Genomic DNA, 17,480 nt, shown 5'->3' with positions numbered 1-17,480 from the left:
AATCTTACTCAGTTCTGAGTGATCGCCAAAGAAGACTAAAGGAAGCACCAGGATACTGGAGGCTCCGCATGAGAGGGACATCACATTTGGCCCTCTGAGAAGAGCCAAGGAGGGAGAACGAACTCCATAATGAATAAGAGGAGCAGCGGCTGCAGTCGAGCTGGGAGGGAGCTGGAGGCGAGCTGCGCAGCCGCCTCCGGATCAGCCCCTCGCTTCGGAGCACTCGCTTCGGAGTGGTGACCCACAGCTGCAGCCGAGGGCAGCCTTCGCGGGCCAAGGAGCTTGGCGGCGGCACGCAACCCTCGGGCACGACAGCTTGGCAAACGCCCCGCGCGCCGCCGCCTCCGCGTCGTCTTCGCCGCAGCTGCTCGGCAGATGCGCCCCTTGGCCCGCCAGCCCCTTTCCGGAGAGGCTCGGGGGAGGCAGGCGGGGCTGGGCGGGGGGGCCTGGAAAGGAGGAGCCTCTCCGGCCCAGCGCGGGGGCCAAATGTGGCCAGTGGCAAGCTCTCTGCCCATGGCCCGGGGCACGCTTGGATCCACCGTCTGCGCCGTCGAGGGGGCGCACCACCAGCGTCCCCGGACTCCCTGGGGTGGCTCTCCAGACCCGAAGGCGTCTCTTCGGCCCCCACGATCCTCTGCAGGGCCGGACTGGGGTTGGAGGTGGCCCTCAGCTCCTGAAGGTAATGGGACCCATTAGATGTCCAGCTGTCCTTTGCCAACAACCAATGGTCGCTCTTTTGTGTGTTGAATATATGCTCTATGGCAATTTATGGACTAAAAGGAGCCTACACAACACAAAACACTCTTCCTGTATGTAGGTTTTTGGTTTTTTTATCTTATATTTTGGAAATGTACATCCAGGGTTTTTTCTTTACATTTTCTGGTGGGACCCTAAGCTATAGCTTGTGTAGCTTAGACGTCAATCCGGCACCGATCCCCTGCCCTGGCCCCGCTTTGGCCCCCGCAAGGGCCGCAGGGCTGCAGGTCTTCGCCCGGCTCCCCACTGGACGCCCCTCGGGGCAGAGAGCGGCCGTCGCGGAGCCTGGCGCGGGCGAGAGGGGCGGGGCAGCGGCCCTGGGCGCGCGCCAATGAGAGCCTTTCCTGCCGTCGCCGCCTGGCCAATGGGCGCGCTGCGTCGCCGTCGCCATGGTAGCGGCCAGCTGGGCCCCAGTCCGCGTTTGGCGTCTCCGCGACGGCGTCTCCGGACCCCCCAGCGGCGCCGGTCGGAGGGATGATGGAGCCGGAGGGCGGGTGAGGGATGGAAGACAGAGACGGAGGCGCGCGGGGCGGGGGAGGAGGCGAGGATACGCCGAACACGTGTCTCTCTGCACGTGTGAAGGGGGGCCGCATGCCGGTGGGCGGGCAAAGTCCAAAGTGGGCGCCACCCAGGCAAGCCAGGGGCATCCTCACAGCAAACTCTAGCCAGGCAAAAGCCCCTGAGAAGGGCACAGAGCAGGGGTGGTGTGGCCTGCTGGGAATGCCAAGGGCCGGGCAGAGGGACAGGGAAGGCCACATTTGGCTCCAGGCCTGCCTTAAACTGTTTGGGAGCCCCTTATTTCAAGGACTGCCCATGTTGAGGTGGGATTTGGGAGGTTTCACTTGGGTCAGTGGCGTAGTGTGGGGGGTGCAGGGGGGGCGGCTGCACCGGGCACAACATCTGGGGGTTAGGGTTAGGGGGCGCAAATCCACAGGTTAGGGGGCGCACATCCACGGGTTAGGGGGCGCAAATTACTTGCCTTGCCCCGGGTGCTGACAACCCACGCTACGCCACTGACTTGGGTGTCCTCCTTTAAGATTCATTTGGCTGAAAGGCCGCACAGACATGCCTTCTTAGTGGTGGCTCCTGACCTGGGCACGGAATCCCCTTCTTAAGGCTCTGCACTTGGAGTCATCCTGTGTTGTGAACCCCCTTGAGATCTACAACTAAAGGGCGGTATACAGATTTAATAAATAAATATCAGCCCCATATGTTCCCTGACCTTCAGTTAAAGATTTAACTCTATAGGTTGCGGCAGGAATCCCCCCTCCCCCATGAAATTATGAGGCGGAGCCTGGTTTTAATGACATTTATTGCTGTGTGACTTTGGCTTGGTGTTCTGTGTTATGCAGGAGCAAAACTAGGCTTTATTTTACCTGGGTCAAAGACCCAGTTTGGCACACATACCTCATGAATATTTTGCATACACACACACACACACCCAGCCTGGGAGCCTCAATTCTGCCCCTCTGGAGGCTTCACCCCCCCCCCGCCACCCCATAGCACTGGCTGTCTTACTGATGAAGGAAAAGATGCATTTTTTTTAAAAAAGCCCAGTTTCCCATTTTCTTTCTTGGAGCGAAGGGTCTGTGCCATTCATTTTTCTGCCTGGAGCAGAGCCGAATCTGACTGCCTTTCCCCCTTCCTGAACCCGTGCAGGTCCCTGGCTCCCGCCCTTCCAGGCCCACCTGCGCCCAGCGATGGAGAGGCAGCAGCACCCCCTGGCCCCGAAGCCCCCTGCTGTGTGGCGGAGCCCCCCCTGTGCCCGGGAGAGGAGGGGCAGGAGCCGGTGGTGGCGTACGGCCCCAAGGAGATGCTGCCTGAAGATCCCCCGGTGGTGGTCCGCACCCCAGCCTACTCGGTGGAGCTGCCTCCCTGCCACGGGGTCCCGGGACCCACTCTGGGGGAGCTGCCGGCCACGGAACAGGAGGCCATCCCCGTTGTCCCCCTGGAGCCCATGAGGGAGCTCCCCATTCGGGGAAAGTGCCTGATCTACAACTGGCAGGAGGAGGTAAGTTGCCTGGGCTCCACACCCCTGGACTGGCAGGAGGGGGTGGCAAGGGGGGGGTGTCACCAGGGAATTCCTGTTCCCTTCTCCCCCTGCATTTCCCAAGGGAAGAGACAGCAGCAGCCCCTATGCCAGGGCGTAGCCTTTTGGATGCAAGGGCGCCTGACGGCCATCTAGTTCAAGCCCCTCAGTTTGGGAACCACAACTAAGGAACCCTGGACAGGTGGCGGCTCAACCTCTCTTTTAAAAGGAGAAGGAGAGTCCACCAGATTCCAAGGGAGTCTTCTCCACTGCCAAGCAGCTCTTACGGTCTGAAATTTCTTCCCAAAAAATCTTTAATAATAAAAATAAATAAATAAAAAAGAAAGTTCTTCCCAATGTTTAGTCGGAAGTAGATGATCAATGGAGGCACACGGACCCAGCATCAAATCCTCAGCTGCACCAGATAATAATAATAGTAGTAGTAATAATAGTAATAATGATGATAAAAGCCCCGCCCATCTGGGTGGGTTTCCCCAGCCACTCTGGGCAGCTCCCAACAGAAGACATCTGAAGGCAGCCCTGTTTAGGGAAGCTTTTAATGTTTGATGTATTACTGCATTTTAATATTTGGTTGGAAGCCGCCCAGAGTGGCTGGGGAAGCCAGATGGGCGGGGTATAAATAATAAATTATTATTATTATTATTATTATTAAGCACAATAAAACATCAGACATTAAAAACTTCCCTAAAGAGGGCTTCCTTCAGATGTCTTCGAAGAAGAAGAAGAAGAAGAAGAAGAAGAAGAGTTTGGATTTGATATCCCGCCTTTCACTCCCCTTCAGGAGTCTCAAAGCGGCTCACATTCTCCTTTCCCTTCCTCCCCCACAACAAACACTCTGTGAGGTGAGTGGGGCTGAGAGACTTCAGAGAAGTGTGACTGGCCCAAGGTCACCCAGCAGCTGCATGTGGGGGAGCGGAGACGCGAACCCGGTTCCCCAGATTATGAGACTACCGCTCTTAACCACTACACCACACTGGCTCTCAAAGTCAGATAGTTGTTTATTTCCTTGACATCTGATGGGAGGGCGTTCCACAGGGCGGGCACCACTACTGAAAAGGCCCTGTGCCTGGCTTCCTGTAACTTCTCTTCTCACAGTGAGGGAACCACCAGAAGGCCCTCGGAGCTGGACCTCCGTTTCCAGGCTGAATGATAAGGGTGGAGATGCTCCTTCAGATCCACTGGGCCTTTGAGGCCGTTTAGGGCTTTCAAGGTCAGCACCAACACTTTGAATTGTGCTCGGAAACGAACTATGAGCCAATACAGATCTCTCAGGACCGGTGTTATATGGTCCCAGCAGCCACTCCCAGTCACCAGTCTAGCTGCCGCATTCTGGATTAATTGCAGTTTCCGGGTCACCTTCAAAGGTAGCCCCACATAGAGCACATTGCAGGAGCCCAAGTGGGAGATAACTAGAGCATGCACCACTCTAGATCAGATCTCCAGAGAGAGTGAAGAGAGAGACCCCTGCCCCCAGCACCACAAAACTCCCTCCAACCTTCAGGTAACTCTGTCCCCCCAAAACCTCGTGCCTCAATTCTCCTGCGTGGGCTGGCTTGGTCGTGGTTGCCATTCTGAGCAACTGGACTATATTTCCCCGGTGGCGTGGCGTGGGGGGTGCAGGGGGGGCCGGACGCACCGGGCGCAACATCTGGGGGGGGCGCTCGCACTCGCAGCTCTAAAATCCACGGGTTAGGGGGCGCAAATTACTTGCCTTGCCCCGGGTGCTGACAACCCACGCTACGCCACTGTATTTCCCTGACAGGCCTGGTTCAGCTTTCCCGATGGCTGATTAGCATTCTGCAGCCTTTAGAATCTGTTGGGGAGTAACTGTGTTTTGGTTTGATTTTGTCCTGCTTATTTTGTGCTTTTATCCTGTATTTTAATCTTGTGAGTCACCTTGAGATCTTTGGAGGAACGGCAGTATATACATTTAATAAATAAAATAGAAATGAAAGGCCCTCTCCCCTGCTGATTGGGGAAGGACTCTCTAGGGATCGGGCAAGGGCTGTGGGGTGGCTGGGCTAAATCTGCTGCCCCTCGCTGCCTAAAGGGAGGAGTGCCCTCAGTGTGCCAGGAGACCCCAGGGGGAGGGAACAGCTGGCAGCCCCCTGCCCTGCCCTGCCCAAGGGGTTCTCTGGCTAACCTGCAGCCGCCCTCTCTGCCCTCTTCCAGAGAGCCACCAACGACCTGGACCGCGTGCCCTGTCCCGAGTGGGGCACAGAGGCCTCCTTCTACCGGCACGGGCACCGGGGGCTGCTCACCCAGCAGTTTCTGGCTGGCCTAAGCAGCAGCACCACCATGAAAGACGCCTACCGCAGGCCCTGGAGGACTGGGCTCCCCATAAGAGGTGAGGCTCTGGGGAGGGAGTGGGGGGGGGGCAAAGCCAAGAGCGGCCTTTCCAGACAGCCAAGGGAAAAAACTTCGCCACAAAAGTGTTTATTGTTTGCTTTCCGGTTTCTCCTCGTTAAGCAGACAGACCCTTTTTGTTCTTGGGTCCAGACCCGCCCAAAGCCCACCCCCCTCCGGCTCTGTCCCTGACCTGGAGGACTCTGACCACTCAGCCCTCCTGCAGAAATGGCAACACGAGGCGGCTGGGTGGTCTCTGTGGGTCAAAGCCCCTTCCTCAAAACAGGGGCTCCTCCTTGGCCTGAACTCAGTCAGATACGGGCCTTCAATGCCTTCGAAGCATAGAATTGTAGAATCAGAAGGGACCCCAGGGTCCTCTAGTCCACCCCCTGCAATGCGGGAATCTCGGCTGAAGCATCCATGACAGCCGCCCCCCCCCCCCGAAGCTCTGCTTAAAAGCCCCCAAGGAGGGAGAGGCCACCACCGTCCAGGGGAGACTGTTCTGCTGCCAAACCGCTCTTGCCATCAGAAAGTCCTTCCTGTTGTTCACTGGGAATCTCGTTTCTTGGAACTTGAATCTGTTGCCAGCTTCCTCCCTCTTCCATGGGGCAGCCCCTCTGGGGACCCTTCCAGGCTCTCCGGTGTGGCCTGCCTTGAAAAGCACGGGAATGATGACGTTTTACCTTTCGCTCCTCCTTTTCATTTGGCTTTGAGTCTTCTTCCGTGTTTCGATTAAGCCCATTTCATTCCTGTTCGCTGCCCTGAGCCCTCGCAGAGCTGGGGGGGGGGGAGGCAGCAGCTCCACCTCCTCCTTCCATTGTCTGGGGGTCCAGAGTGTGAGGGGCCACAGGCTGGGGACCCTTTCCATGGGGCTTCCTGGAGGAGGGGGAGCCTGCCCAGCTGCTGGGGGGGGATTGGCCTCTTGGACCTCTCCAGCTGCCACTCAGGCAAAGCTCTTAGCAGCTTGAGCCCCCACCCCCCAGAAACTGCTTCCCCCACCCCAGTCTAAATCCGGCTTCTCAAGAGTCACCCGCCGTGGGCAGGCCTGCTCTGCTCCCACAGGCTCCAAGCAATCGCCATGGGTGCTGCAAGGGGCTCTTCCTTCCCTTGTGGGTGCCTTTCTCCCCAAGGCTTCCTTGCAAGGCTGAGCTGGAGTCACTGGCAAAGCCCCCAAAGCCCCCCTGGGCCCCCCCTCCCCCCAACCTGACCGTCTTCTCAGAGTGATGATGTTGGAGCTTCACGGCTGAAAGGGGATCTTGGTGAGGCCTGGAGAGCTGCAACCTGAGCTTACCTGGGTAGATCACCTTTGCATTCGCACCCTGAGCTGCTTTGAGTGAAGCCGTCCTTGACCTCTCGCCTGGGTCCCCCTTTCCCGGGGAGCTTCTCCCCACTGCCCCTCACAGCCACCCCCCCAGCCCAAGCCCACTGGGCAGCTTTTCTGTGCAACATTTCTGTAGCCTGCTGGGGATTTCACCACTGCTAGTGGATCAGGCCAGTGACCCATCTAGTCCGCCTCCTGTTCTGACAGTGGCCCACCAGATGCAGGGGGGAAACCATCAAGCAGGATTTGAACACAAGCCCTCTCCCCTCCCGTGCTTTCCGGCAACTGGGATTCAGAAGCACTGCTGCCAGAGCTGAGCCATTGTGGCTTCTTGCCCTCTATGAATGTGTCATGTCGCCTTTTCAAGCCATCCAAGCCTCACTGCCTCATGTGGAAGGGAGTTCCATAGTTTAACAGTGCTGCATGAAGGACTTCCTTTCTCTGCACTGAATCTTCCAACATTTAGCTTCGTTGGACACCCAGGAGTTCTGGTGTTAGACCAAAATATAAGCCCCGAGAGAGGGGGGGGAAGAGCCCTCCCCTGGCTTGGAGCTTGAAGACGTCACTGCTGCCCAGGGAGGCGAAGGAGACTGGCACGTGTGGGGTGCAGGCAGAGGAGGACATTCTGCTCCCCCCTCTCCCCCCCCCACTTGAGGCCCCGTCCTGCCTTCTGAGATCTGACCTCCTTCCTTGTCCTCCTCCCGCAGGGCAGCGTGAGGCCATGCTGGAGTGGCTCCTGTACCAGAAGCACAGGTGAGCAGCGGGCAGAAAGTCCAAAATACCAGGGCAGCAGGTGAGCCGTGGGTGGCCCCTCCTCTGCCAGCTGGGCCTCCCCTCCTGCCTCTGGAATGGGCTTTCCAAGGCGAGAGAGGCTTCCTTCCCTCTGGCTCTGCAATAGATTTGGGTGCTCCATTGTGCAGCGCTGCACCTGCCCCCCCCCCCCAGGTCTCACCCGCTGTGCCATCGCCCGTTTCCCAAATGGCAGAGGCTGCGCCAGACCAGGGACACTTGCTTTGGCGCTCGAGGGCGCAGTCCGTCTTTGGGCTTCCCTGCCCCAAGGCAGCCCTGGAGGAGAGGGTGTGACACAAAACAAAGGAAATACCGTGAAAATCCCTGAAACGAGAAGTAATTGGCTAGAAATATTATAGAATTAAACTAAGTAACAAAAATCTAAAAGTTTAAGGGGAAAATTAGAAAATTAGAAAAACCTAGAATTGAACAAAGCCTTAACGGAAACAAACCTCGTTTCCTGAGTTTGTAATCATTTAAGGTTTATGATTTCTCTATTTCCTTCTGAGGAATCTGAATAGTTCAGTGAAACGAGGTTTGTAGCCAGCATCCCGTTAAGGCTTTGTTCAATTCTAGGTTTTTCTAACTTTTCCCTTAAACTTTTTGATTTTTCGTATTTAATTCTATAATTCTATCATTTAATTCTATAAGATAATATTTCTAGTTGATTACTTCTTGTTTCAGGGATTTTCATGGTATTTCATTTGTTTTGTGTAATTTCTCGGTTCCGTGACTGTCTTTTTTCTACTAGATGAGAGGGTGGGCAGGTAGGCAGGTGCCCCCCAGTGGCAGTGCATATGCCCACGCTGCCCAGGGCGGGTGCGCATCCGAGGGGGGGTGGCACAGAGGGTGCCCTCCCAGGCGTGGGATAGCTGCTCAGGTGCCCATCTGCGACTCCCAGGCCTCCCCCAGCTATCAAAACGAAGGAGGAAGTGGGCGGAATGCCACTGGCGAAGCACTGCAGCTCCCCCCCTTCCCCCAATGGCTCGGGGTAGGCTTGGGAGTCGCAGGCGTGCCAAATGTCACCCCCCCAAGGAAGACATCTGGGGCAGTCCGCCCCCACCGCACCCCCTTCCTCCGCCCCGGTTCCCCCTTGCCGGGAGCAGATTGCGGGGGCATTCCACGTCAGTTCAACGCAGTCATGCCACTCACCGTCTTGGATTTGGATGAAACTTGGTGTACACCCTTCCCTTGTGGTTGAAAGAAACCCCCTCAAGTCCCCCCCCCCTCTATCTCAAACGGTTTTAATTTTCTAGCACTTAAAAGTTTAATGGAATCTGTGTTTGTCTTCCTCTTGAGATCCTCAGCCTTGTGTGCATTTTATTTTTTTTCTCCATAACCAATGATCAGATCTTTTTGAAATTTTACATAGAGATCAATAACATGATGAGAATTTCAGGAAAAAATACACCAGCACTCAAAAGATTTTATAAATGCCTTAAAAATGTATAAATGTAGCTTTTTGGGTGGAAAAACTAGGTTTAGAAAACCTAAATTTTCAGCGTTAGGGCACAATGCAATCAAAAGTTTTTGATGGTGACAATTATTGCAAAGACGTGTTCTTTCTCAACAAAGAATAAAATTTATGAGTCTCTTATGTCTGATCATTGGCTATGGAGGAAAAAAGATAAAATGCACACAAGGCTGAGGATCTCAAGAGGGTCAGAAACACTGATTTCACGAAACTTTGAAGTGCTATAAAATTTAAACCGTTTAAGATAGAGGGAAAAAACTTAAGGGGGTTTCTTTCAACCATAAGGGAAAGGTGAACACCAAGTTTCATCAAAATCTGAGACAGTGGGTGGCAAAACCCTTGTTTTGTGCGTTGATTTGATGTGGAATGACCCTGGGAGCAAGTGGGGACTGGGCACAAGGGAGAGGTGGAAGCAAAGGGGCTCTCCGAGGAATGGGACTGGGGCACGGACTGTTAAGCTGCCCACCTTGAGAGTGGCATGGAAGGGGCCTGGCACCGAAGGCCAGTTTGCTCCTTGCAGGGGGTTAGGCGAGGGGATCCTTCTGATCCCCCCCAACCAGCGTGGCAGGTCAGGCGCCCTGAGGAGACCAGCGAGGGAGACTTTTCCCGAATTGAAGAAGGTGTTTGAAGAATTAAAGAAAAGACCAGTTGCATCAATCCTTTCCTGGTAACTCCAGCCAAGGGATGGAAAAGAAAGCAGGACAGGAATCTGTGCGTGAGTGTCAGGGGTTTAGGAGCAGAGGCAAGGGCAAGGGAGGAAACAGAGAGCGAAGGGGAGGAGGCAGAAGAAAAGATGAGTGATGACGACGACCCGAGATCTCCGAGTCTTTCCAGTGAATCAGAGGATTCACAGAAAGGAGCACCAGTGGCCAGGGCAAGGGGGGAGTCTAGGGGGGCACCCCAGGAAGATAGAGCCAGAGGGGACTCAGAGGAGAGCAGTTGGAAATCGGGACCAGCGTCACCGCCAGAGAGCAGGGAAGAGGAAGGGAGCCAGGGGGCAAGCGCTGGCAGCTCACCACAGGAGGGAGGGCATGAGTCAGGAGTGGCCACACCTCCATCGGGGAGCGAAGAAACGGTTAAGAGGAAAGTGGAAGGTTGGGCGCGCGCGCCAAGTTCAAATGCAGAGGAAGGCGGCGCAGTAAGCAGCCCGGAAAGGGAGCCAGGTCCTAAAGCCCGGCGCAAGGAGGCAGGAGGGTCCGGGTCAGCGTCAGAAGAATCCCGGAAGGAAGAAGCCCCGGGGGGTAGAGGGACCCAGAGGAGGACAGTCAGGCGGAAAAGGTGGAGCAGGGCTAGGATATTAAGTTGGTGCGCACGGGGCGGAGACTCAGACGGAGCTTCGTCGATCTAGCTACTAGACGTAGAGTTGCGCGCAGCAGCGTGAGAATGGAAACTGTAATTCAATAAAGACTTTTACTAAATGATCGCTGGCTAGCGTGATCCTCTGTGAGCTAGGATCTTCAAGCAGCTCTGACAGTAAGCTCCGTCTCCAAATTGTGGGCATCTACAGCCCCGAGGAGGGGAGAGAAACAGGTGCCTACTAGTGAGCTCACGAACAGCAGACGACATGACGGCTGAGCAGCAGATAGAGGAACTCAGAAAAGCAGTGGCACAACTGAATGCCGAGGCTCTCGCATCCAGGAAGAGAGAGGAGGAGGCAGCTGCCGCCTGCAGGGATCTCCAGATCAGGTTAGACGTGCTGACGAAGCAGACACCCCGGCAGGAGGGAATTGGGTTGGTGAGACGAACAGGCGGGCTGGTCTCTCACTTCGATGGGAACCTGCAACAGTATCCCAACTTTAGAGCAGACGTACTGTGCGCACTGCAACTGCTGCATAAAGACTTTAGAGATGAGCAAGAGAGAGTGGGATTCATCATGGCCCATTTGCATGGGGATGCTAAAGCATGGCTACGCAATTTATGGAGGGATAAGGATCCGGCGCTCCAGAATGCAGATGCCTTTATTAAAGCGATGGATGGGTGTTTTTTATCAAGTATTGACGTGGATCTTGCCCGGAAGGAGGTGCATGGGCTAAGACAAGGGAGGGCCAGCGTCAGACAGTACCATGCCCGCTTTTTCGCCTTGGTCAGTGCCCTGGAATGGGACAGAGATTCGGCCCCTGTAAGAGACCTCTTTTGGGAGGGGTTGCACAGCTTGATTAAAGATGAGATCGCGAGGGGGGAGAGACCCCGAACCACCCAGGAGGTCGTTCAGAGGGCACTGGCAGTGGGGGTGAGGCTGGAAGAACGTCCGTGGAGCAGGGACGAAGGGCGTGGAGGGCGCGAATCAGCCAGGGGCCCCTCCTTCCTTCCCAGAGAAGCAGCGCGGGCGCAATCCACGCCTCCGCCAGGAGGAGGAGCCGAACCTATGGAGGTTGGAGGTGCAAGGGCTCAGTCAGCAACCAGAGCCCTAGCACCGGCAGCAGTGAAAGCGAAGCCTCCTAGAGGGAACAGGAAGTGTTACGTCTGTGAGGAGCCAGGGCATATGGCGAAAGAGTGTCCCCAGAGGCTCCACAAGCTCACTGCAGCCTCAGCAATGGTGACTGCAGCAACGCAGCAAGGAGAACCACAGCAGGGAAACGACGATGTCTGGCTGGAGGAAGAGGCACTGGGGCCCAGCCAGACATGTCAGTGAAGCAGTCCCCAGATATTTTACAGCCCGTGAACCCCCTCCCGCCCAAACCAGTGGTGAGGCTCACCGCATCTCTCCAGCTGCCCAATGGAATCACCATGGACGTGCCAATTACCATCGACTCGGGCAGCAACGCGGACTTTATAGGGCAGGAGTTTGTCGACAAGCACGCTATACAGTTGCTGCCTGCCACGCTGCCCCTGCAGGTTGTCACGGTGGATGGAAGGGAGTTGCTAGGGGGGCAAGTGGTGAAGCAGACGCCGCCAATGGTGATGCGACTTGGGAATCACAGGGAAATCATCAGCTTCAACGTCACTCAGCTATCGGACACGCCCATTGTATTGGGCATGAGTTGGCTGGACAAGCACAGCCCGGCGCTGGCTTGGTACCAGAGGCAGCTGACCTTCGGCTCTTCCTTTTGTGCTGAACACTGCATCATGCCCCAGCAGGAAGGGGAGCAAGAGGAGTCACAGCTGCAGCTAGGCACGCTGCAAGCGATTCCCCACAAGTACGCAGAATTTTTGGAAGTTTTCTGCGAGAAGGAGGCGGACAGGCTACCCCCTCACAGACCATATGACTGCAAAATTGACCTGCTGCCGGGGGCGGCGCTGCCCAAAGGGAAGCTGTATTCCATGTCAGAGGACGAGCTGCAGGAACTCAAAGAGTTCTTAGATCATAATTTGGAGCGCGGTTTCATCCGAGAGTCCAAGGCAGCGGGGGGCAGTCCTGTATTCTTTGTTAAAAAGCGAGACACGCCCCAAAAAAGACTGGTCGTGGACTATCGCATTTTAAACAATGGGACCAAGCCGTCGGACTTCCCCATGCCACGAATCGACGACCTCCTGGCGAAGGTGCGGAAGGGAAAAGTGTTCACCAAGTTAGACCTGCGAGGGGCGTACAACCTCATTCGCATGCGGGAGGGAGATGAGTGGAAGACGGCCATGTTCACGCCACTGGGTACCTACGAATACAGAGTTATGCCTTTTGGATTGCAAAATGGCTCCCACGTTTTTCAAGCTTTCATGCATCACGTGTTGGCGGGACTTCTCTACAAGACGTGCGTCTGTTTCTTAGATGACATCCTGATCTTTTCGGAATCGCAGCAGGAGCATGACAGACACGTCAAGGAAGTGCTGACCAGACTAAAGCAACATAGGCTCTACGCCAAGCTGGAGAAGTGCCAATTTGACGTGACGGAGGTGGATTTTCTGGGCTACAAGTTGTCTGACAAGGGGCTCGCCATGGACAGCGCCAAGGTTCGAGCGGTATTGGATTGGAAGAGTCCACGCAACCGAAAAGAGGTCCAAAGGTTTGTCGGCTTTGCGAACTTCTATCGCAAGTTTATCAAGGGCTTCGCTATGCAGACAGCGGCCATCACAGACACGCTTAGCTCCAAGAAAAAGAAGTTCGTTTGGACAGAGGAGGCGGAGCAGTCCTTTCAGGCACTCAAGCGTCTCTTCGCGTCGGAAGAGCAGCTGCTTCACGTCAACCCCAGCAGGCCGATGAGGGTGGAGACAGACGCCTCGGACAGAGCCGTGGGGGCGGTCCTGCTGCAAAAGGACCAGCAGGGGGTGTGGCGGCCGGGAGCGTTTTACTCCAGGAAGCTCAGCAAGTCCGAGCAGAACTACACCATCTGGGACAGGGAGTTGCTGGCCATTCATGCAGCGTTCAAAGCGTGGAGGCACTTCCTGATCGGCGCCAAGCACACGGTGCAGGTTTGCACGGACCACAAGAATCTGGAGCACTGGCGCACGGCACAGTTCCTAAACCAGAGGCAGATACGTTGGGCTGAGTTTTTTGCGAACTTCGACTTCCGCATAGAGTATGTCCCGGGGGACACTAACATCATGGCGGACGCCCTCTCCCGTAAGCCACAGTATCTGGAGGACGCAACGCCAGCGGCCGCCATGCACATCTTCGCACCAACAGTATGGGCGTGCGCCGCGGCCACCGTGGACCTGGAGGCGGTGCGACGAGCGTTGCAGGATGACTCCTTCGCGCAAGCAAAGATGGCAGAGGTGCAAAGGGGCAAGGCTGCGGCCGACGGTTTCCAGCTACGAGATGGATTGCTCATCCGTAAAGGGGCCATCTACGTGCCGGGAGACGACCTTCGCGCCAAGGTGCTGCAGCAGCTGCACGACGCGCCCACGGCCGGGCACTTTGGCAAGGAGAAGACGGTGGAATTAGTAGCCAGGGATTTCTGGTGGCCTGGAATGAGAGGGGAGGTCGCAGACTACGTGGCGAGGTGTGACACCTGCCAGAGGGCCAAACCAGTGCACAGACCGCCGGCAGGACTGTTGGAACCGCTGCAAACTCCGGTCGAACCTTGGGAAAGGGTGGCTCTGGACTTTGTCACAGATCTGCCCAGCTCGAGGGGCAAGACGGCAGTGCTGGTGGTGGTGGACCTGTTTTCCAAGATGGCACATTTCATTCCGTGTGCGAAGGTGGCCACGGCGGAGCAAACCGCCAAACTGTTCATAGACCACGTGTTCAAGGTTCACGGTCTGCCACGGTCTATTCTGTCCGACCGCGGGCGGCAGTTCATCTCGAATTTCTGGCAGAAGCTGATGGGCTTCCTAAACGTCAAGATCAACCTGGCGTCGGCGAGACACCCGCAGACCAACGGGCAAGCGGAGCGGGTCAATGCCATCATGCAGCAGTACCTGAGATGCTATGCGAATCAACAGCCTGCGACGTGGGTGGATTACCTGCCGCTTGCCGAGTTCGCCTACAACAACACGAAGCACGTGTCCACGGGGGTCACGCCGTTCTTCGCCAACAACGGGAGGCACCCCAGAACCTTCCCGGGACTGGAAAGAATGGGGGAGGGGGAGCCGCAGACAGCAGATGCGTTCGCGTCGGAGCTGCAGGAAGTCCACGATCAGCTGAGGCGCCACCTGGAGCTGGCCAAACACGCATACAAGGTACAAGCGGACAGGCACAGAAGGGTTGGCGAAGAGCTCCACGTGGGAGACTGGGTCTGGTTAGCAGCCCACGCAGTGCCGGCCAGGTCGTTGGCCAAGAAGAAACTAGGGCATAAACAACTGGGACCCTACCAAGTCGAAGAGCAGGTCAACCCGGTAGCTTTCAGACTGGCACTTCCGGAGGGTTCCAGAATGCATCCGGTGTTCCACAGATCGGTGCTCACTCCCTACAAGGCACCGCACAGGTTCCAGGAACCCGGAACGGCGCCGAGTCCGGTCAGAGACAGAACGGGGCACGCGGGAGTGGCACAGAAGGAGCGCATCAATGACGTCACGGAGATTTTGGACTCCAGATGGGGGGAAGAGGGGGTAGAATACTTTCTCGCCAAGGAGGGCACCCTGGCCAGTGCGAACAGCTGGGTGCCGGGCTACGCCTTGGACGAACCTCTACTCAAAGACGAGTTTCATGCCCTCTTCCCACATAGACCTATGCCAGCAGACTTTTTCGACGACTGGCTTTTCACGCCCACGCTTTCGGCCAGCACTTTCCGGGGGTTCGACTCGGACGAGGACCCGACACAAGACGTCCGTTCCCCGGAGGGGTCACCCTCGGGATCTGCATCAGAACCCTCGTATTGGTGGGACGATAGACCAGAGGAGCAGTTCCGCAGAAGGTGGCTGGAAGGCCCAGGACGAGCAACGCCGCCAGGAGGAAGTGAGGGAGAGACGGACATGGACGTTTTCGGGGACGACCCTGGTTTCGAGCACGGCGGCACAGAGATGGAAGCGGAGGTGACCGTCGTCGACGAGAGCAGGGAGGAAGACCCGCGAGACTTCAGATGGAGGCCCGCCACGGGAAGCGAACGATATCTGACGTTCGTCCCTTTGCAACAGCACACCCCAGCTCCAGCACCGGAAGGAGGGGAGGGGGGAATGGGGGGCTTCGAGGGGGGGATGGATGTCAGGGGTTTAGGAGCAGAGGCAAGGGCAAGGGAGGAAACAGAGAGCGAAGGGGAGGAGGCAGAAGAAAAGATGAGTGATGACGACGACCCGAGATCTCCGAGTCTTTCCAGTGAATCAGAGGATTCACAGAAAGGAGCACCAGTGGCCAGGGCAAGGGGGGAGTCTAGGGGGGCACCCCAGGAAGATAGAGCCAGAGGGGACTCAGAGGAGAGCAGTTGGAAATCGGGACCAGCGTCACCGCCAGAGAGCAGGGAAGAGGAAGGGAGCCAGGGGGCAAGCGCTGGCAGCTCACCACAGGAGGGAGGGCATGAGTCAGGAGTGGCCACACCTCCATCGGGGAGCGAAGAAACGGTTAAGAGGAAAGTGGAAGGTTGGGCGCGCGCGCCAAGTTCAAATGCAGAGGAAGGCGGCGCAGTAAGCAGCCCGGAAAGGGAGCCAGGTCCTAAAGCCCGGCGCAAGGAGGCAGGAGGGTCCGGGTCAGCGTCAGAAGAATCCCGGAAGGAAGAAGCCCCGGGGGGTAGAGGGACCCAGAGGAGGACAGTCAGGCGGAAAAGGTGGAGCAGGGCTAGGATATTAAGTTGGTGCGCACGGGGCGGAGACTCAGACGGAGCTTCGTCGATCTAGCTACTAGACGTAGAGTTGCGCGCAGCAGCGTGAGAATGGAAACTGTAATTCAATAAAGACTTTTACTAAATGATCGCTGGCTAGCGTGATCCTCTGTGAGCTAGGATCTTCAAGCAGCTCTGACAGTGGGGAATAACAAAAGCATGGGTAGGCAAACTAAGGCCCGGGGGCCGGATCCAGCCCCATCGCCTTCTCAATCTGTCTGTGTGTTTTTACATGAGTAGAATGTGTCATTTTATTTAAAATGCATCTCTGGGTTATTTGTGGGGCATAGGAATTCGTTTTTTCCCCTTTTCTTTCAAAATATAGTCTGGCCCCCCACAAGGTCTGAGGGAGAGTGGACCGGCCCCCTGCTGAAAAAGTTTGCTGACCCCTGAACATAAGGGGATTGGAGACCCCTTCCCTCAGAGGCAGGCGGAGGGTCTCAGGGGTGCAGCCTCCAGCCCCTGTGCCCCAGATCTCAATGCTGAACCTCGTGGGGGGGGGTCCTCCCTTCCCCCAGATCCCATGGGGCCAGAGAAGGGAGGCAGGTTTGGGGGAAGATGGAGCTCTCTGCTGAAATTTGCTCCGTCTCCTTTGGGGTTGACGCAGCACCCCAAGCTCAGATCTTCCTGGGAAATCTCTGAGGTCTCCTCAGTGGGGCTCCCAGTGGCAGGGAACTGGACATTGCCCCCCCATTCCAAGAAGCTGCTTCCCAACCCCCCCCCTGTCTTTCTCTGCAGCAAGGAGCTGAAGGAGGAGGAGGACACCGGCCCCCCATGTGGGCCCATGGATACCATCTCCACCACGCACGACCACTTTCGCAAAGAGGGCTTCGTGTCGGTGGCCCCTGCCCCCACCAAGGTGAGAGAGAGGCAGGAAAGCGCCCCCCCGGGGCATCCCCCCAACCCCCCCCAAAAGGAGGCTTCCATGTGACTCTTGCTCTCCCCCCCCCCAGCCCCACGACTACCGCCTGGAGCAGCCGCAGACCTTCTGGTTGGAGCACTGCCGACAGGTGCCGGTGAGTGGCCCCCCCTCCCCAACACCCCACCCCCACCCCAAATGCCCTACATTCTCTCCCCCCCCCATGGTCCTGACTTTGAAGAGGCTCTGGAGGGCACTGAAAAAGGAAGGGGAACAGGAGTTGGGTTCTCTCCTCCCCCCTTGCACCTGTTGCTTTCACTTGACGAGGCTGCCCCCCCACCCAAAAAAAACAAGACAATGCTGGCTCCCTGACAGGCAGAGGGAGGGGGTGGCCCACGGTGGTGCATTTGCCGGCCCCCAGCTGCCTTCTCACTGTTTCTCCCCCCCCCGTAGGGCGTCTCCAATATCCGGACTGGTGACACCCCCTTCAAGAAGTGTGCGACATTCACGACCCCCACCACCGAATACCTCGACCAGCCGCTGCCCTACGGCCCAGAGAACTACCCCAAGCTCTAACAAAATAAAGGGGGCAGCTATTGGTAGATTGGGGGTGTTGCTGCTTTGGGTCTTTTTCCCCCCTTGAAGCCCCCTGGCTGGGGGGGGGGCGCAGGATTTGAGGAGCTGCTGGACAGGCAAAGTGTGTCTCTCCATTTTGGATCTAGCAGCAAAGCCAGGAGAAGGAGAGCAGGGAGGGCTGCCCC

At 56.8% G+C, this 17,480-nt stretch overlaps 1 protein-coding gene across 1 annotated transcript; it reads left to right on the top strand.

Moving 5' to 3' along the window:
- The first annotated feature begins 1,212 nt into the window (after positions 1-1,212).
- Positions 1,213-17,321, top strand: SPAG8 (sperm associated antigen 8). The gene is made up of 7 exons (XM_082242212.1): positions 1,213-1,250; positions 2,416-2,767; positions 4,979-5,153; positions 7,181-7,226; positions 16,599-16,719; positions 16,814-16,876; positions 17,173-17,321. Exons 1-7 carry the CDS (start codon positions 1,231-1,233, stop codon positions 17,293-17,295), a joined length of 900 nt encoding a protein of 299 aa, XP_082098338.1. The 5' UTR covers positions 1,213-1,230; the 3' UTR covers positions 17,296-17,321.
- Positions 17,322-17,480: the final 159 nt, after the last annotated feature.

This window comes from Podarcis vaucheri, assembly GCF_965113315.1.
Source record: "Podarcis vaucheri genome assembly, chromosome: 11".
NCBI classification, from domain to species: Eukaryota; Metazoa; Chordata; class Lepidosauria; order Squamata; family Lacertidae; genus Podarcis; species Podarcis vaucheri.
Note: the sequence above shows the minus strand (reverse complement) of the source record. Positions and strands in the feature narration are given on the sequence as shown.

What these genes read in the sequence shown, in the direction of transcription:
- SPAG8 (XM_082242212.1), top strand. Translation starts at nt 1,231, where the DNA reads ATGATGGAGCCGGAGGGCGG. An exon ending in GACTGGGCTCCCCATAAGAG is followed by an intron (nt 5,154 to 7,180) that starts GTGAGGCTCTGG and finishes CTCCTCCCGCAG; the next exon opens with GGCAGCGTGAGGCCATGCTG. An exon ending in CTCCTGTACCAGAAGCACAG is followed by an intron (nt 7,227 to 16,598) that starts GTGAGCAGCGGG and finishes CTTTCTCTGCAG; the next exon opens with CAAGGAGCTGAAGGAGGAGG.